Below are 20,300 nucleotides of genomic sequence, written 5' to 3'. Positions count from 1 at the left end.
ACTGAAATCAGAGGGCCTTATCACATACCACACTCTTCCAACGACACCTTTCATCGCTTGTTGTACAGCCTACCCTGTATACTTCCAAAAATGCGTCCGCCGTACGATCAGCGTTTAAGTAGAAAAACAAAAGGAAAGTGATCGCGAGAGTTATGTGTGGGATTACTAAAACGTTCATTGCTTGATTCCGCTCCGCATTTGTACACGACGTCCGCCTCCCCCCCCCCCCCCCCCTCACCGATGTCTCGCGAAATAGCAGTGCATTTCGCGTACAGTTGGTCTAGTGAAACCTACCTGGCTTAAGTTTAGACGAATGTCTTTAGCATGCCAGAAGCTGCACTGTTTTTTTTTTTTTTCATTTCCGTTCGAGCTAATATGTTTCTAAATTCCGCATTGGCACAGCATTTATTTTTTCGTTGTTTCATTTCCTTGGTTCTTGCTATATCGCGTGTGTGGGCACATATTTAACGACGCACAGGCTTGGAATATACTTTAAATTTCCGCATAGTTTATATTCTTATAAAAAGCATAAGTTATTGTCCGGGATTGGGTAATCACATCCCCGAAACATATTTTTCTGCGGCGTATATATGCGAAACGAAGCTGCATTCGTTGTCCACGCTGCAAAATGAAGCCAACCTCTCATTGTGCCTGTATCAGGTATAAATTAGGCGTCAGTAGAATTCATTTGTGCCTGATGTTTTGGAGGTGACATGGGTGATATGTTGCTGCCGTCGCCGACGCCCAGGTGAGCGGCGACGAAGCGCGCAGAACCGCGTCACCGGGCAGCTCTTGCAGGCGATCGCGTACTCTAGGAAGACGCAGCTGCTTTTTGAGTGACCTAAACGTACTCTTTGCCTATAGTCGTCACCATAACAAGTTTTTTTTAGGGCACGGAAAGGCGAAAAGAAGCGAAATAGAACCGAAACACTGCACGAGCCCCTATCAGTCACGCAGCGCAAATCCCGTCGACGCCGCGGAGAAGCGGCGGCAGGCGGCGCAGCGATCGCAAAGCTCGAGGCGTATAGTCCCGGGATTGGGGGTAGGTCGCCGTAAGAACCCTATATACCCCACAACCGTTATTGGCCCCGGCACGCCGGCAAGCCCGCACATTGCCATGCGCCCGGGGCATCTATTTTCTCGCAAGCTGTTGCGCTGGCCAGCCGCCACAGGCACTCCCCGCCACCTGGGTTCTGCGCAGTGGCGGACATGTACACCTCGACAAAGAAACCATGGAGAGTGTCTGCATATATAACTTAACTTCGCTACCCAGAATCGCGCGACAGCTGTCGTCACGCTTCAATTTGGGCAACCAGTTGCTTCAATTCAGTACAGGCAAATTTTGTGTCTCTGAGTGCTCGTGCAAAAAGGAAAGCAAACTTTCATTTTTACCCTCACATTTCCCATCAAGCATTCTTTCTGATTGTTTTTTAACCCCCGAGCTTTTTTTTTTATTTGTTCAGCGCCCACTCGCCGGCGAATCCTCCAGAGTGGCACGAGCAATGTCGTCCTCTCCACCCCAAAGTCAAGCGAGAGTGAGGAGGTGGTGGTGGTGATTTATTAAGAAAGCAAGGAAGAGAAAAGAACTGGGGATATTGTGGAACTCAGTCGGGGAGTTCACCCTCATACAACCCAGTGCAAGGAAGGGAAGGGGGGTTTCAGAGGATAGGAAGATAGAAAGAGAGGGAAGAAGGATGTGAGTGGGGGACAGACTATGTCGCGAGAGCTCGAGCAGCGGGGGCAGAATGTTACGTGCATCCCGCGTGCATCTGCTGAAGCCAGTGGGGAGGCGACGCGTTCCATGCGTGCTTCCTGGCCCAATCGGCTGATTGATCAGGGAGGCCAATCGTGGCCAGCCGCGGAGTGGAAGCACTTACAAGCGAAGGATCTCGACACCGAGGGGGCAGTCGAGGAGGGAGTGCAAGATGGCGGATCGAATGCCGTCATTCTCCGGCCACGAGGCTTTTGAGGGGCCCGAGCATCTTCCTCCTGACGCCCCCGTGGGCATGGAGCCCGCCTCCAGCCTCCTGGAGCACCCAACTGCGTTGTTCCTCGGCACTGCGCTGTACGGCCACGGCCAGCCTGGACACCGTCTTCGGCGACGTCCGCCCTCGTGGCTCAGCCCTGCCGCGTCCTGGGAGCAGTAAGTACCACGCTGGCCTACAGGGCACCGCCTACACGTCCCTTTGGTGCCGCGATCTTGAAGGAAGGCTGACGCCAGATTTTTAAATGCAGAGCACTTTATGGTCCCGCCTTGTCGCCGTAGCTCGTTCGCTAGCCACTGCCGCAATCAGGCGAAGTAGCGACATGACGAACCCTAACAGAGCCCCACAGCGTATCGGCGTAACACAGAAGCTTCGATAAACAAGCTGTTTATGTAGTCACAACCGTTAGAAACTCCTGAAACGCTGGCGCTTGTCATACATCTCCCATTAGCTGAAGGTACATATGAGGCAAAATGTGTGTAATTAATCGGCAGCCCCCGCGTTCATTTAGTTAGGAACGCTCGTTGGGTTGGTTTTTACGATATCAAGCGAAAAAAAAGTAGCCGCGGAACACACGCGTTCAGAACCGGTGGCAACCGGCCTCGCGAACTGGGTGTCTGTGCGCGGACGCACGTGAAGTGTTTTCTTTGTATCTCTTTGTATTCTTTGTATCTCTTTGTATCCCTTGAGGCGCGGACGCACGTGAAGTGTTTTCTTTGTATCTCTTTGCGAGCGCCACGCACAAGCCTCTCGTAAGGCACCCCTCGTAAGGCGCGTGCTCACGTGCGCGATGCCTCACACATTACGGCCATACGGCCAGCCACAACTGCTTCGCTGTTAAACTTTAGGTGGCGCTGGCTGCAACAGTTCTCCGAGGAGTTCTCCATACATCTTTTTCATCACAAAAAAAAAAAAAAAAACTGCGTTCTCCGTGGATTAATTTGGGTCGCCTCCCGCACTGTAGCTGAGCTGTCTGAAGGCGTTTAGGCCTACCATCGCTGCAGATGTTTGATGATCGCTTTCAATAAATGTTCTGACGGCGACTTATATTGCGATTATAGGCTATATTATCCGCTTCTTTCCCGCGTGTGGAACTTTTTTTGGCAGGAGTGCCTTTCTGGAGAGCGATTATGCCTGTAGTACTGGCCATAGGCGGAGACTACGGGGAAGGTCGGGGGCCCGCGCCCCCTCCGGTGTTTCCCGGAGGGGGCTCTTCCCCCCCTCCCCTGGCGATGCTGATCCCTATCCCCCCTACGCCCGTGCCATCACCAATGTCATTACCATTTGGGATTTCTTTAGAATTGCATGCCTCTACCTTTTCACTTAAAATTTTATTGGGGATAAAAGCTTACTGCATCATTGTAGTGGGGCAGACGCGTGGACGGCTTATTTTCAACCTTCCATTTATTCCTTCCGTTGCTTTACATAGGAGGACAAGCGCACTAGAAGCATGCATGTATGTATGTATGTATGTATGTATGTATGTATGTATGTATGTATGTATGTATGTATGTATGTATGTATGTATGTATGTTGCGCTGCAGCGCAAACGTATACAGCCACGATCAAAAGTTTACGAACCAGGGAAATGGCAATTTTAGGTTATTTCTCTTCCTATAGGAGCCCCACAAACTGTCGAATGCATTCGAGATGTCGTATAAGTACTGAACTAATGAAAACTACCGCACAGAGGATTCCGGGCTGCCGTGCGGCAGAGAAATAACTCAAAATTGCTGCTTTATATGGTCCGTGAACTTCTGCTCTTGGGTGTACATTCACTCAGTGTCAAACAACCAATCTGGCCAAGCGTCTCCACTGGAACGCTCGTGTTAGAAGCCAAACCGGCCGATAGCTGTGGCGCTGGAGTGCATGTGTGTGTGCGTGTGTGCGTGTGTGCGCGTGTGCGCGTACGCGCGCGCGCGCGTGTGTGTGTGTGTGTGTGCGTGTGTGTGCGTGCGCGTGTGTGTGTGTGCATGTGTGTCCCTGTGTGTGCCTGTGTGTGTTCGCGTGCGCGTGTGCGCGCGCGCGCGTGTGTGTGTGTGCGTGTGTGTGCGCGTGTGTGTGTGCGTGTGTGTGCGCGTATGTGCGTCTGGGGGTTTGTGTGTGTGTGTGCGTCTGGGGGTTTGTGTGTGTGTGTGTGTGTGTGTGTGTGTGTGTGTGTGTGTGTGTGTGTGTGTGTGTGTGTGTGTGTGTGTGTGTGTGTGTGTGTGTGTGTGTGTGTGTGTGTGTGTGTGTGTGTGTGTGTGTGTGTGTGTGTGTGTGTGTGTGTGTAGGGGGGGGGGGGGGGGCGACGACCAGTCGTTACAAAGCGTCTGTAGTCGAGCGCACGTGTATAACGTAGACGCCGGCCAGAACTGTTCGGCGTTCTCGCGTGCCGCAGCCCACGGCACGCGAGAGCCGTGGGCTGCGGGAGAGCGGGGCTTAAAAGCAAACCCGAGCTCCGCCGCTGGGTTCTTTTTTTCTCTTCTGTCGGCAAGTGAGCCGCAATAAACTTAAGTTCGGCCAAACGTAACAATGTATGTATGTATGTATGTATGTATGTATGTATGTATGTACAGTGTGTTGCGACGGGGATTGGAACACTTCAAATTTTTTTCCTGAGCGAACCGCCACTCTGTTCGCGCTCAAACTTCACACGGAGGTCGCATTTTGTTTGACACTGGGAACAACGGCAGTATTTGCCTGTTTATCCTGAAAATAAATAAAAACGATTTTCGCCTATGGGAAAATGGCGGCGATTTGGACATGCGAGCCCGAAAACCGGGTTTTCTGATCCTCTGCTAGGTCATTTCTAGGTGCATTTTCTGATCGTCTGCTGCACCATTCGGCTCCGTACGTGAATCCCAAACGTGCGTTTCACTCTGCAGGTGGTTCCGTCGTTCCAACATAAACTTGCGCTGGCTCGCACGTCCAAATCAGCCGCCATTTTCCCATAGGTGAAAATCGTATTTATTTATTTTCAGAATACACAGGTAAGTACCATCGTTGTTTCCGGTATCAAACAAAATAGACCACAAAATGCGGCCTTCGTGGCAAATTTGAGTGCGAACAGAGCTGCGGTTCGCTCAGGAAAAAATTTTAAAGTGTTCCAATTATCGTCGCAACACCCTGTATATGTATGTAGTACGTGTATGATGATGGCTACGTCACCTTCTCTTCCCGTCACGCTGATGTCCATTTGCTGCGCGCCGCTCCGCGTGCTGTTCCGTCGGCGCGATAAACGAGATCAAATTAAAGTAGGCTCCACGTGTCGCTGGCCGTTCATATTTCAGCCAGGGTATTCCGTTGAGGAAAGGAAGTGAACTGTGTAACAATATTCACACACAAAATTGGTGCCAGGGCGTTGCGCTGCTGAGCACGAGGTCGCGGGTTCGATTCCCGGCCGCGGCGGCCGCTTTTCTGATGGAGGCGAAAAGCAAAAACGCCCGTGTGTACGAGATTTCGGCGCACGATAAAGATGGTGGTCAAAATTAATCCGGAGCCCTCCACTACGGCGCGCCTCATCGCCTGCGTTGCGTCGGCGCGTTAAACCCCACAATCAATCAAAATTGGTGCCAGTACCCCTTTAAGCGTTTTATGAGCGGGCCTGCGACATAATTTCCGCAAGAAACATATTTAGCATTATGCAGCGAAACTGCATACCGATATCCCACCCCTTTTGGCTCAATCGTGTACTATGTCCGTAGAAGCAAGTAGACAGAATACGCTTTGCGGCAAAGCCAACTTTCTGGCGAATGCTCTGTAGCTCTTTAGCTGACTGATAGTTTTCATTTCCTATACAATAATTGTCCAAAATGGAACCTTATTATAGTAGTAATGTATTTCAGAAACTCGGAAGCTCTTGGTTCGGCGCTTTGGGATCGGCGTTGATATCTCTCTTACCCGTGTTCATTTATATAGGGTTGCAAATTATTAAAACAAAACCCGCTTCGCCCTTATGCAGCTTTGTTGGGGCAAAAGCCTGAAATGATTTTAAGGAATTCGTTATGGGCAAAGACTGTTGGCAAAAATCAATTTTATACATCAAATAGCCGAACATATGCTGAGAAATCCGTAAAAGCACGAATTTTACCGCAAATCCTAACTCGCCCCATTTGGGTGGGTTGGGGGGAAACCCCGTAAGAGCTTTTAGACATCAATAAGCAAAAACTACTTCGATGTCTCAGCAAACCTGAAATATAATAATTACTGAAAAATATCTTACTTTTTCACTCTCTCAGAGGTGTAATTTTTTTAGAAATTTAGCCATGTGTACTCGCGAAATTTCAATCTTCTATAGACAAGCAGTTTCGCTTGGCGGTGATACCCCCTGTTAAAGGAGCACTGACACGAAAATTTTATGCTACACCTTTATTGCTTTTATCGATGCTTAATGGCCTGGCGAACTTGAAACAGCAGTTCAAATACTTCAGCGTGCGATAGTTAATTACATTGAACGGCCTGAAAATCGTTTGTTTCAAATTCCCGCGCTTTCATCCCGAACGGCGCATATGACAGACTCCCTGCCTGACCTCACCGCTTTGTGCGGACGTCACCGGCGCCCGTTTGAGAGGCTGTTGCGCCCGCTCGCCGCTCGTGGGGCCGCGCGCATGAAGTGACGTCACGAGCTTTTGACGAGCGCTGCCTCGTCACTTCTTTTGGCTCTCCCTGGATGATGTCACGCTGATGTCCATTTGCTGAGTGCCGCTCCGCGCGCTGCTCCGTCGGCGCGATAAATGAGATCCAATTAAACTATGTTCTTCGCGTCGCAGGCCGCTCATATTTCAGCCAGCGTATTCTGCTGAGTGAAGGAAGCGAACTGTGCAATAATATTAACGCCGAAAATTGGTGTCAGTGCTCCTTTAAGCCTTTTTAGTCAGTTAAGGCTTGAATGCAGCAGAGCGCGCTGCGCGCTCTCTCTGCTGCAGGCCTTCTTCGCTCCCTCGATGTGCCGTTCCAGTGTCGGCGGATGCTAGGTTACAGCTATATACGCCATCTATGAACCCAGCCAATCTCGCTCCCCTAGCTTCTAAGTCCTCTCCAGTAGCTGGTTTTTCCGTTCATACGCATGGGGTTGCGCCGGGGCAGTTTTCTGCCTACATGGGACCGGTGGATTTTTATTTCGTCTAGCCATATAAAGCTACGCTTACAGCCGAACTTGAAATCGGAGGGCCTTGCTCTTGTTTGTAAAATGCAGTGCTCCCAATATGCATAGACATACATGGTCGTGAGGGCGTCCACGCGGCGCACACGCGAACAAGCATCCCTGTTCAAAACATACGGCGTGTATAGTAATTAGTCGATAACAAGGTCTCGAGCACAGAACCCCGAGGCACTATACTTGTGTGCTACAGAGCTGCAAACCGCAGTTTTAGCAGAACTATTGGCTGCATAATATCCGCTTTTAACAATCATGCCTGGCTTATTCCCATTGCGAGAACGGACCAGCCCCATCGAGGGCTTTATCAGCTCATGTTTCGTATCCTTCACCGTTCGGCCTCTGCAAAATCCCTCACCCCGTCCTTAATCCGACTTCCAGGATGCAGCCGTTTGGACCGATGTGTCCTGTCAGCTCTCGTTTTCTCATGGTCCTGCCCGTCAGCTCGAGTGCCGGCGTGGTGCACTGTTTGACCTTCTTGGTGGATGTCAGCAAAACCTGGATGGTGCAGGCCGCAGCGTCGTACACCCTGTACGATTTGTCCTCCTTCGGGACAATCATCGGTAAGGGCTGTGAAGAGTGGCGGATGCGTGGCCAAACTTACTGGCAGTGAGGTCATTAAAGGGACCCAGAAAAGCCTTCTGTAAAAGTTACAAAAGGCCTGCATTGTCACGTAGCACCAATGTAGCGATGCAATGCCGTTGGAATTATTGATCTACATTCAGTATTAGCTGCGCCAGAAGCAATTAAAGGCACCTCTCCCCACTTGCCGATCGACTCCTCCTCCCTCTCTGCCTCCTTCAAAGCAGCTAGCTACATTCCTGCGCCTAGGCTCGCGTCAATCACTGCGGACCCGCCTTTGCCTCGGGATCGCGCAGGAAGGAGGAAGAGCAGCCGGAAGCCAATGGCAGTGACGCCACCGGCGGCCGACCTTGCCGGCGATTGGGCGAATCAGGGGGCGCCTTCGCCGTTGCGTCAGCAGCGATCGCCGTTGCGTCACCCGCGGTCGCCGTTGCGTCAGCCGCGGTCGGCTCGCTGCGGCGTCGCGCTCGTCGGCTGAGAAAAGCGATCTTCAAAAATTGTTTACAAATTATCTGTACAACGTATGGGGCTCACACTTGGCTCAAAAATCCCCCGTTATGTGTTCTACCACCTGAATGCATTTGATTGCCACCTTCACAAAGCTTTTCGGGGTCCCTTCGGAGGGATTGCTGAGTGTTTCATTAGCAAAGTGCAGTAGCACGGGCCAACCATAAGTCACGATTCCGCAATGACCCAATGCGTCGAGATCAGCTTAAACTAACAGATATCGCTGCTCCAAGCACCCCGCTAGCTTTTCAATCATCACTCAATAATGAATCACTGTTGAGGTTACGAACACGTTTTCTTTTCTTCTGTTGCAGCTGAGGGCGACCCACCAGAGCCAGCCATGTGGATGGTCCGTGCGGGAGGGGAACGTCCAATGCTTGCACCGCAGCCTGCATTGGGCCACGTCTTTGCCACAGAGTTGCGCGAGACTCGCATCCACACCCCCGGCGGCAGCCTGCACCTGACCCAGTGGCTTCTCCACCACCTGGGCCCTCTCGCCCTGCTTCCCCGGCTCCAGACCCCCGGGGGTGACCGTCAGCACATTCCCCCGCCGACGGACACTTTCGATGTCGACGTTGAAAGGCTGGTTGGTGCTCCCCTGCAGCTCCAGCACATTACGGCTTCCGACGAGTTCAACGCGGCGTACATCCTTGCCGAGTGTTTTCCGCACGGGGAATAGAGCACTTGGGACAGGGTGTCCAGCGGGTGGCGTGCAGCGCCGCCGCGCCGGACTTCCTTCGGGGGCGGGTGGTGCTGTGCCATTCCTTTAATTTAATTGTGCTACGCCACTGCGCTTCAGCCGTTGCCCCGGACGCAGCTTGCCTCCTGGGGATAAATTTGTACTCGGCATTTGTGAAATAAATGTCAAGTGGCGGATGTGTATTTATTTATTCATTTATATAACATAGCGTGCAATCGCGTTCGACCCCTGGGAAAGGACCAAGAAATTCCGGTTTTTGAAACAAAAATGTGGAAGCGTAAATCTCGTAGGGAGGAGAAAGCGCGTTCTAAATCCTAAAGCATGCAGGTAGAATCATCAATTCGTACGGCGTCGTCTTGCTCAATTGAGACACACTGTGTATTTACTTGCCATATTTCGCGTGTTCATGTGGCCTAGCTCCAAATTTGCTTCAAGGACGCTCGCAACCCAGTACTCCTTGCCCAGCAGTATACCTCTGGCCTCAGAAATGGGCAGTCGGTCGGTATAACTGGCGAACGCAGCTGTGTAAAGCGGGAGGGGCGAATACCATAGAGGATAGGCGCGCCGCGTGAAACGCGCAGCTTCGCACCCAGCGAGATCTCATTTGACCACAAATAACAGAGCAGAAAATTTCCCTACCCCTTCGGAAATACAAAGAGGGGAAAAATTGGTGGGTCCCACGCGTTGGTGGCAATCGACGTGACGCAAAACTTTCATCGTGGAACACCTGGGTTGATAGTGTGGCATTTTTTAGTGTTATTGAGAACGATGAGCAGTGGCGACTGGTCGAGAAATACCAGAGAAACGTCGTTCAACGCCTCGATTTCCCTGGCGATGAGGCCACCCGCTCCAAGTGCGGAGAACGTGATACACACATGAACGGGCGGGATTCCCCGGGTGTAGCCAGCGTAACCAGTCGCTTCCACGCAGCCACTGCAACGCCATACTCACTTCAGCACTCAGAACACATCACACTAAGGAGTGGCTGGCTACCGCCTGCAATTCACCAAGATCAACGCGACCTGGTGGCCTAGCTTCATCCGAAGTACTACTGCCCGGACAGAGCTGCCTGGACAGGTTAGCTGCCTGGACAGAGGCGGCTGACGGATGCCACCCCAACCACTGCGATAATAGACAAAAAATGAAGCTCTCTCTCTCTCTCTCTCTCTCTCTCTCTCTCTCTCTCTCTCTCTCTCTCTCTCTCTCTCTCTCTCTCTCTCTCTCTCTCTCTCTCTCTCTCTCTCTCCCATGGCCTCGGGCACGGTACGGGGAAACTAGCGTTATCTGAGGTAAGGTAAGACCGAGCAGCGCTCCGGGCAAGAATGTCAGCAGCAGCCCCTCCATGCCCTCCCCCCTCCCCCGCCCCCTGGAAGCCCATAAATAAGAGCCAAAGAAAGCTTCGCTTTAGAATTTTTTGCCAGGGCGTCACGTATAGGTCTGCACTGTCACAACTGAACATCGCATTGCCGGTTTATTATCCCAAGGCCCTTCCTTAAGCTTCTTTATTCCTCCGCATCCTCGTCCTCCGCCTTCTCATATGTGTCTTATTTGTTCCTTCCCCCGAGCACAGAGGCTTCGAAAGTGCTTTCAGGGAGGTGGAAGGGGGCTCAAGTCTATTGATGATGATGATGATGATTTTGTGGTTTTAGAACTGAATTTAGAACCAAACACCATTTAGTTTAAGTAATTGCTCTTTATACCCACTTCAAACTTCCCTGTACGCTTTCACGCGTGAACAAGAAGGGAATCATTTTTACTCGGCCTTACAAAACTCTAGCGGTAGCAATTGTGTCAGTAAAGTCACAAAAGGCGAACTGGGAAAGTTACAAATAAGACCTCTCGACCCCACGTACAACTCCATCCTCTCCCACCACACTAACTCCCAACGGCGATACCCACCCCCCACCCTTCCCTCACCGCCCAACAGGCCTACATCCTCCACCGACTACGTCCGAAACCTACTTTAACCACATCATTCTATCCCACATTTCCCCTTCTCTCTTTCCACCCGACTGCCCACATTGACACATCCCTCTCAACACCTACCACCTCGTCTTCTCCTGCCCCCAACACCCACATCCCCACCCCTTTCCTTCCCTTGAGCAGTGGGAGTCCGAGCTGACCAGCTCCGCACCGGAGCGCCAGGTCGCCCTGGAGCGGCGCGCACTGGAGGCAGCCCGGACAAGAGGCCTCCTGGACTTAGGAGGCTAACCACGCCCTTATACCCCTTCCCTTTGGCTCATTAAACGTTTTGCAACCACTCTATAGCCATATGATTTGTCTAATCGTGCCAAGACTAGGAGGGCTGAGCCCCTTCGTTTTGAAAAGTTGGAGCCCCCCTCCCCCTCCTCCTCCTCCCCACCTACTCCTCCGGAGCCCCTGTCCGAGCAGTGGGAGGGCCTGCTGACCAGCTCTCGACGCTGACCAAATCCCCCTGGTCTAACGGGACCGGGTCGAAGCCAAGATTCACCTGGACTGAGGCCACCACCCAACCCAGTGACGGCTCAGTTCGACGTTTGCTCGAATAAACATTTACTCTCTCTCTCTCCCTCTCGTCTGCGCCTGCGTCTTCTGAGATGGGAGGGTAAGGAAATTAATGAACTGGTACAAGCTCCCGAGTATGGTGTGCCGATCATGCCAAGTTCGTGTGCTGCTTTGTCCACGAGCTGCACTACTCCAGCGGATGTAAATGATGCTGATCGCTGTCCCGCCGTTATTATATACCCCCGTACATGGAGGAAAGAAAAATTCCCCCGTGCAATCCCATTCATTCTTATGGAACGCAACGCGTTACGTTGCGACTTCTCCACTCCTCCATCATCCATGCGGACGGGTCAATATCATCGCTCTACCGCAGCGCCTGGCGCCCATTTCTGGCTTCGTTTGCTTCCGTACTAATAGAAACGTTCAGCAGAGTATTTACCACGTTTTTTAATGCACAACTTGTTTATATATTTTGTTTTTGATTAAAAAATGCCATCAAAATGCAGTGAGTGTTGCACCTAGGTTGCCCGTAACAAACGCCCTAGAGCTGCCCCGGTGCGAAAAAAACTCCACCAGTGCGTCCTTACAAAAGGCATGTATCTAACTTCCTGTGTGCGTCACCTGATTCCGACGCGCTTCCGGTTCGCGGTAAACAGAACAAATCGCCGACGATGATGCTGGCAGCGCCTACTAGACCCCGATCATCAACCAGCTGAACCCATGCCGAGATCAGTGTCACTCGTGTCCTTGTGACTCACTCACTGAAGAGCCGGATGATTACCACCATGGCTTATCTGCAAGCATTTCGTATTACGGCGGCAGCGTCTGTTTGCGATCCCCAGCGTTGCAGCGTCCACAGCTGCACTGCACCCGCGACGGGCCACTGAAGGCCCGGAGACGTTGCGGAGCGTCCAGACAGGTTGCTGGGGGGGAATTTGTGGCTTAGACCTTTGCTGCAAAGATGACCGTAGAATCATGGCTACGTCGTTTAAGGCGCTAGCCGGAGCGCCTGCGTCAGTATTGGTTTCGAGTGCCCACGGCCGCGTCACGCTCACCCACCGCGAGTTTCCTGCGTGCGCATTTCCGCGACAGAGTGCGGTGGCACTGGGACAATGTTCACCAAGCTGAAGAAGAAAATAGAGGAGGAGAACCAGACGGAGCTGAATATCGGCATCCCTCCACCGCCGCCCCGCCTGCCAACGCCCACGCCGACCCACAGCCGGAGAGGTATTGCGCTCGCCGCCAGTGTGTGTGTGTGTGTGCCCATATCGTGCGCAGTCCGCGGGGCTGCTTTCAGCTACCCGGGGATCTGTACGAATGCGTCAGGTCAAGTTTCTTCACCCAAATTGACGCGAAAGCCCTTCGCTTGCGCAAAGTCGCACGGGTCACGTTTCTTTTTTATTATTCAGTCGTCAGTGATTTGAGCAATGTTTGATGTGCGCTTACACCTAACACTGCTGCTCGAACAAAACGGGACCGGGTTGGAACACTTCGGCACCCGTCTTGTTCCCGGTGCAGTTTCATCATGAACGAGCTGGCTCTCGCCTAAGCAGCCTTGCAGGATAGAGTGTCAGCCTGCTTGATGCATCAATTTATTCTTACGACGAAGTTTAGAACTTCTAAACTGCGAGTCAGGGTAAAATACAGGGTTTCAAAGCCAGCTGCTTCATCCCTGCTACCCAACTACTTGTGGGTAGTTTGATTGAGTGCTTGTTGAAACGAGTTGGCAAAACACGAAACTGGTTTCACCTGGCAGCAGTTCCTTGCGGTGCCTAATTGAAGTAAGTGAGGTTATGAATGCATGCCCAACTCTTCCAGCCAGCAAGAGCTGTAGTATTAGACAGGAATAAACCATTAAAGAAAGCAAAATTTATTCTTGGGACCTTAGCTGCCGTCTGGTTGCATACACAGAAATCGACGCTGAAGTGACAAGCGTCTGCGGCACAATGGGACGAGGCTTAAACTTGTGTCTCACTTGCATGAATTTATGCATTGCAATTAAAAACACGACAAGAAAAATAATAAATACACCCAATTTATAAGTCGTGAAAAGTGCCATTAGCTTTCATAAAAGCACATGCCAGGCAAAGTGGTGGCAGGAACATCCACTGTCTGAAAAGCGTTGCAGTGGGTGACAAACTGGTTGATGGATGATGAAGCCAGTTACCCTTAGGGACCCTCATTTTCCTTCTTTTTCTCTCTCTCTCTCTTTGTGGGGCATCTTGGCATTGGTGCGAATTCGGAGGTTGCATGGAGGTGTAACAGGCAGCAGTTGGCATTGTCCAGCTTTTTTCTTGTGCTGCTGCGATTGTTAAATACTCCATCTGTTTCAATGAACCATCTGCCAAGTTGAGTTCATTGTAAAAACAGTGTATGTACTCGTGTAACGGGCCGCCACACTTCAGAACTTCGGGCTTGAGTGCACAGAAAACAGTGTAGCCGAGAGCTGTTAAGAAATCCTATTGGCCGGCCGAGAGAAGGTCGCCATATTGCCTTCTCTTTTTCACTTTCTCTTAATTTGACTGCCAAGTAGACTCACTTGTATTGCTGCAATCACTTGTTGCTGAGGTGGCATGCACACTACCACGCCGTTCTGTGGAGGGAAGAAAATTGCCCTCTGCACATTTTTCTAAGTTTTTGGTCTGTGAGCTTAGGGGCATGCCTGATATTTTAGAGGTGGGAGTAAATGTAAATACATTTGCCCGTGTTGCCTGCCTGCGGTAGTGCAACGCTAAAAGGGGGTTTCCTCAATGCTGGTTACACAATGCCCCGCCTATTGTCTTAGCTGCATTTATCCTACTAAGGGCTGAATCTCGTTCATGCCCATCTAAATTGCAAAAAAACACAAGTACAGCCCATAGACATCTATGCTTGTTAGAACAACTACGGCATTTAGTAAGCTCTTTCCTGTGCCAAATTAGGTATACCCACCGGAAAAAGAATGCAGACTTTGTTCATTAGAAACAAGTGCACTTGTTGGTCCTGCAAATAAGCTTGAATGAGTGTCCAGGGATTTGTTGAGGGTTTAGCCTGTTTTTTTATTTATTTATTTATTACATATACCTACAGCGCCGATATGGCATTGTTGTTTTGCTTTACACACGATGACTAAAGTACATAAGAGCACATATATACACAGGGTCTGCCACCCAAGATGAGCCAGAATGCAATATTATAACTGTACACTGCAGGAATGCTGAACTAAATCAATGTCATTGGCAGTTGTGTGAAGTCAGGCTACTTTTTGTTCATTTCCTAATTGATTAGTTACAATTTTTTTCACCTTTATACCCATTTGCTCCGGAGCAAAATGTCCAACGAGAAAGTTGTAAAGTGCCCTCTAAACCATACACCTGGCATGTTTTCATTCATGGTTTAGTTCTGGACGAGTTTTTTCGACCTTGAAAAAAAAGAAAAGAAAAAAATGCCCAGTCATGATCACTTGCACACGACAATAGCAGCAGTGTCCACTGCATAGTACGCATAATATAATAATTATATTATATATTTATATTATAATAATTTATATAGTAATTTATATTATAATAATTATATTATATTATATAATCGTATAACATGAACATGCTGTTATACCGCAAAAACAGGCTATTAAACATTATGAAATAGACACAAGCCCTGGTTCAAACGCAAAATAAATTTACTTGGCATTTTCAAGGTTTAAAAACATCTCTGACATAAGTTTGGTGCTTCTTTCGAGCCTGTGGAATGACACCGCCCTTCTCCAAATATTATTAGTTTGCCTTGTGGCTGTCCTCATCGCCAAGTGGCTCTTCGTACAACGTCCAGTTCGACTGGGTTCTACAATTGAGTTCAAAGTCGACAGGGACAGTGCAACCTCTTTCGGTACATATGTGTATTTTCCCCGTGTCGTTTCCTTGCTGATTACCTGCAGAACGTCAACTTTGTCACTAAATGAGAGGGCTTTCCATTTTCTTGATGCCATGAATGGCCATGGCGGAGCTGAAGCCTAAAACACAGTAAACACTCGAGCAGAAAACACGCCCAACAATGTGTACGGGATGACTAGTGTGCGTTCCTGTGTGAATACAGTAACGGCATCTGTAACGGTGACAATGATGATGATGCTTACGGGTGTTGTGCGGTGCCCTTTCATTTCTGGGATTTTGGTGAGCACTCGTTGGGGACTACACAGTTGAGCGTTTTTTTTTTTTTTTCGACACACGTTTGACTTTCGCTATATTTTTTCATTTTTTCTGCCTACAATTGCAGCGTATAAAGCGGGAATGTCGTGGTATGATGAAATATTAAGTGGGATTATAGTGCAATGTTGTCCATGGGCATTTTAGTGGGACCGCGCTACCATGACGCAATAGCAAGGAAAACGTGATAGTGAGGAAGTATAAGCGGGGCTAAGCAGTATGTCGTGCATAGCAGCATAGAGTGCTTGCCAAGATGTGACCATTTAGTTCAGGGAGGCATGAATACTATACAGCATAAATCTCTCTCTTATTTGAATAAACCAGACTTCTCACCCAACTTCATTCTAGCCCCGAAAACATTGCTTTGATCAAAAAAAAAAAAGCTCACAAATACTGATATACTTCTATATTCCCTCTCCACATCAGCAGTCATTTCATATCTAAGGTTCAAGAACAGAGTAATCGGTGCGTTAACTCTGTGCTAGCATTCAAGTGAATGGAATCAGAGGCACCACTGCAATTGCAGCGATCATGTTCTTGGCAGTAGCTTTGTCAGTGGCTGCCAGCCGCGCAGTCTAGCCCCTCTGACATTATAGGGGCAGTGGAAGAAAGTGAGTCGCTACTCTGTCAGTTGTTTTCCTTATGGCTTCACATAATTGTTGTTGGGGTTTAGCATTAAAATTGACACGATTGTTATTTTGATGTGGCCAGGGTTGCATTTTGACCTTGGGAATTCAGCAAAGCAAAGCGACTGCTTTTGTGAGAAGCATCTTGCAATTTGCAGAAATGCGGAGGCAGGTTTCATCATTCACACTGAACAGGTTGTGTCGAAATGATTGTTGCACAATAGGGTGAAAGTAATGGTGGTGCCAGAACAGAGTGAACAGTTTCACATTGTCACACACCTTGTAAGCGGCCCTTCAGGTTTCTCCCCAAAAATGTATTTCGCAGCATCTACTCAGCACTTAATTCAAAGCAATTTAATACTGTAATTCAATAATTCTTAAATAAAGATTCATAAAGGCATCTGAGGGGTTCATAATGTCTTCTCACTCAATATTTAGACCCCACTTTTAATTTTCACCTTTTTGTACCCCCCCACCCACCCAGTAGTGGTGGCGTGGAAAGTTGGCATTGCCGCACAGCATGTACACTGCTGGTTTCTCCATGCAGGGTGCAGTGTCAAGTTGGCTTTTCTGCATGACTCCAAAGTTGTGCAAAAAGTCAAATGCTCAGAAGGCATGGATAGAGCTACTATTTGGGGGCATTCGGTGACAAGCAAATTTAATTATAAGTCACACATTGTCATCAACCCCCTCCCCTCATGATTCAGCATTATTATTTTTACTAATTCATTAGGAATGTACAGAAAGAACATGAGTAGTTAAAATTGCTGTTTTTGATTTGAAAAACTGAGCTTTAGATTTAAACTAAAAGTAACTGAGAGGACAGTCAGCACAAAGAGAACCAACATACTTTACGTTACACTTGTTAGGTTATTTGTTCCGTTGCCTTCTTCTGGGGAAGCCTCGACTCATCTCAAAATTCTCCACTCGCGCAAGGGCCATTGGCCGTGTCTTTGAAATTCATTGATATTGTTGTGTGTGAAGATAATGCTGCCTTATTATTGATAGTATTGTTACTGCTGTTAACTGGTTTAGCTGCTGTGCGTGCAAAATCGCATCATCATCTGGTGTGTTTCAAAGTCAGTCCCATTGGTTTAAAGAACTATGAATAAAATGGTCTATCCTTGGATTACGTTGATTCATGTTGCAGTGTTGTGTGTCTAGGGCGGAAAGTCATCGCATTTAGCAGCCTGCACTGCTCAGCAGGTTCTCTGGTACCTTGGTAGCACTGCGCAGTGTTTTTTCAGTTTGCCAATATGCTTTGCACCGACACAAGAGAAACAACACTTCTCTTTCTCTCTCTCTCTCTCTCTGGTGACAGCATCTGACTGTGGCGTCAGCACTCCCGGCCCAAGCACATGCAGTGAGGCATCGGATAGTGATCGGGAGCAAAAACCAAAGGTCAGTGGTGCACAGGATAAACTGAAAGCTCTTCACCCGCTCGTGTCCGAGTTCGAAGCTCACGAAAAATGGCCAGCTAACTGCAATGCTGGAAGCGCATCGTGCGAACGCTGGCTGTGTAATTAGTACTATGGAACTGTTCTTTGACCTGAAACACCACTCTCGTATGCCATGACAGTTGTAGTCACATTCAATGTATATATATATATTTTTTCCCCACTCATGGTCGATGCTTGTCTTTCCAGAAGCAGCAACCAAACAGCAGCTCCGCTGCAAATGGTGAGTATCTCGGAGACTTTTGCCAGCACTGCCGTAAAATACCAAGTGTGTGCCCGTGCCGCAATTAAAGCTGACCTGGTACATCTGAAGCTGTTTGAAGAAATCGCCTGAGAACATGTCAAGCACCCACTCCTGTATTTTGAGCAAGTTGAAAAATTTCCTAAATTTCCTAAGGACACGTTAGGCACCTGGTGACCAAAATGGTAGCGGTTACCTGCCGACCGGTACTTGGATAGCACGTGGTGGCCCACCACATGGTGGCCTACCAGGTGGTGGAGGCGACCCATTGTCTTGAGAGTTTTCTTCTCTTCGGCTGCATGCTGCTTCGTGAGTTCGCATTCCTTCAGTTCCAAGTTTACTGCACTGTAAATGTGTTTCCCACGCTGTAAAATAATGTGTATCCTAGTGTAAGTGTGCTTCCAAAATTTTATAAACGTGGACCTTCTGTGGTCAGAGTCAAGCAGGGGCCCGCCCAATCACACTCTAGCTGTCCCATTAAATCAGCCAATATGTGTACATTTATAATTCTCTGTTTTTTTATACATGGGCGTCTTCAGTTACACCAACCAGTCATTAATCAGTCTCGAGCGGGTCATTTTGGGTGTACCTGCTACGCACTATGAGCTCAATGTTTGTCGCTTCTCCAGGGTGTGCCGGTCATATTCTCATGAATTCAGGGATGCAGTAAACTGGCCTCCATGCGTGATGCAGTGTGCCGTGTGCTGCCTGCCTTCACACGTGGTCAAGGGCAATGGGGTTGTACTCTGACCTACACTTCGCTAATCGCTGCACCATGCATTCCCCACGTTCTTTGGCCTCCCCAGACCAAAAGAAAGGCGGCACACCACAGAGGTGGGCTCCTTCAAACGCCGACTATGAGGAAGTCTGCCACAAGCTGCGGCTTGCCAAGAAGGTGAGTGCCCTTCGGCTGACCCTTGCGGCCATGTCATGCTGCGTTACCAAGTCTGTTACGGAAGGTAGCTACGGTGAACTTTGATCTTGCTTTTACGGAAGGTAGCTACGGTGAACTTTGATCTTGCTTATTTCATGGAGGTGTCAAGGAAAAAAAAGGGGAGGCATCGCAAATAACATTTTGTGTTGGCTTAGCGTTAGGTGCATGTAGAGGCATTGTGCTGCTTATATAATTATCAAAAGCAGGGTTCACATAATTCGCTTCCGTAAGGGGGTGACATGTTGTAGTGATGGAGCAAAAAAGAAAAAAAAAAAAACGAGAGATTTGTGGGTGTAAATTTTTTCATGACTGAAGGAATGTAGGGAGTATCAGCGTTCCTCCATTACTCACTCCAGAAGGCCGTTAAAAAAGTGCTTAATTTTGCTGTGCAGGTTGGTTACCATAATCAAACTGCTTGTAACAATGCCAGCTGTAGTAATATACTGGGTATAACAGTGCACAAGCTGAGCTCCGTAAACTTTGTAATGTGTTCTCAGGTAAAACAGACTGCTTATCGAGAAGTGAATTCTGTGTTATTGGATATGAGCATTAAATGTGACTGATGTGCGCCAGTGAAATGGAAATTGTAAGACACCATTACACTCTCTACACAAGATGTACATACTTCACGCCCTCTGAAACACAGCTGATTCAATGTAGGAAGCCCTAAGTTGATTTTGCATGAAGGAAAAAAAGTTAGCAGGCTATGAGATTTTTTCCTATGAGGCCACAAATGTTGTAACTTGCTTTGTTACAAGCTATGGTGTTACAAGCTTTGAAGCTCTTCTGAGATTTCTCTACAAAACTTAATTACAGTTATTGGTTTAAAGCAATGACATGCTTTTAGAATTTAATGTCATAATAAGAGAAGTTTGCTGTTTAAAATAAAAAAAACATCCCTAGCTAATTTTTTTATCTTTGTCCTTCACTTTTAATAAAAATGATGCCCAAGATAAAAACCAGACTACTCATTCAAATCGTCTATATAAAATCGGTGTAATTATTATTTGGAAAGGGCGAAGGTTTTGAGTGTAATTATTTTGGCAGCAATTCCTCTTTTATCCAGCAACGAAGTTTACCATAAACTGCATAAACATTGAGAAATTTTTTTCATCACTAGTGAGCCCTCTTAACCAGAACTTCATACTGTCAAATACAGCTGGTTAACACTACACTAGGACCTAACGAGGATGAGGTCATCTTTTAGGACAATCCCAACACTGGACAGTCTTCTTGTCCAATATAGACTGGCTGTGCTGGATGACATTAGTCGAACTGTTGGATGCATTGAAGTGAATAAGAAGAGGAGAAGTAATTTCATGTGTGAACTAGATGGTCCAGAGATGAGGCGCAGAGTTGCTGCCATCACTTAGCCTGGGCGACCGAACAACGCACAGGCAGACGGGCCCAGTTTCCTCCCGACTCTGCTCGGGTAGGGTGTCTAGAAGGCCCGGGAACAACTTTCT

General features: G+C 48.6%; 2 protein-coding genes across 3 annotated transcripts in view; both read left to right on the top strand.

The window, feature by feature from the left end:
* Window positions 1-1,700: 1,700 nt before the first annotated feature.
* Window positions 1,701-9,053, top strand: LOC144166917 (uncharacterized). The gene is made up of 3 exons (XM_077696370.1): window positions 1,701-2,143; window positions 7,504-7,685; window positions 8,526-9,053. Exons 1-3 carry the CDS (start codon window positions 1,926-1,928, stop codon window positions 8,888-8,890), a joined length of 765 nt encoding a protein of 254 aa, XP_077552496.1. The 5' UTR covers window positions 1,701-1,925; the 3' UTR covers window positions 8,891-9,053.
* A 2,979-nt stretch (window positions 9,054-12,032) lies between these two features.
* The window catches only part of LOC144138533 (uncharacterized), an 80,733-nt gene continuing 72,465 nt past the window's right edge, over window positions 12,033-20,300 (top strand). The window contains exons 1-4 of one of the 2 annotated variants that reach the window (XM_077670869.1): window positions 12,033-12,622; window positions 17,524-17,603; window positions 17,849-17,882; window positions 18,707-18,795. In XM_077670869.1, the coding sequence (XP_077526995.1) occupies window positions 12,508-12,622; window positions 17,524-17,603; window positions 17,849-17,882; window positions 18,707-18,795 (318 nt within the window). In that variant the 5' untranslated portion in view covers window positions 12,033-12,507. The remainder of the gene's footprint in view (window positions 12,623-17,523; window positions 17,604-17,848; window positions 17,883-18,706; window positions 18,796-20,300) is intronic. The other variant, XM_077670878.1, reaches the window with a different exon arrangement.

The sequence above is a fragment of the Haemaphysalis longicornis genome, unplaced genomic scaffold, assembly GCF_048455015.1.
Source record: "Haemaphysalis longicornis isolate Haplotype H1 unplaced genomic scaffold, Haemaphysalis longicornis Haplotype H1 scaffold_1, whole genome shotgun sequence".
NCBI lineage: Eukaryota > Metazoa > Arthropoda > Arachnida > Ixodida > Ixodidae > Haemaphysalis > Haemaphysalis longicornis.
Note: the sequence above shows the minus strand (reverse complement) of the source record. Positions and strands in the feature narration are given on the sequence as shown.

What these genes read in the sequence shown, in the direction of transcription:
- LOC144166917 (XM_077696370.1), top strand. Translation starts at nt 1,926, where the DNA reads ATGGCGGATCGAATGCCGTCATTCTCCGGCCACGAGGCTTTTGAGGGG. An exon ending in CCTGCCGCGTCCTGGGAGCA is followed by an intron (nt 2,144 to 7,503) that starts GTAAGTACCACG and finishes TCCGACTTCCAG; the next exon opens with GATGCAGCCGTTTGGACCGA. An exon ending in CTCCTTCGGGACAATCATCG is followed by an intron (nt 7,686 to 8,525) that starts GTAAGGGCTGTG and finishes CTTCTGTTGCAG; the next exon opens with CTGAGGGCGACCCACCAGAG.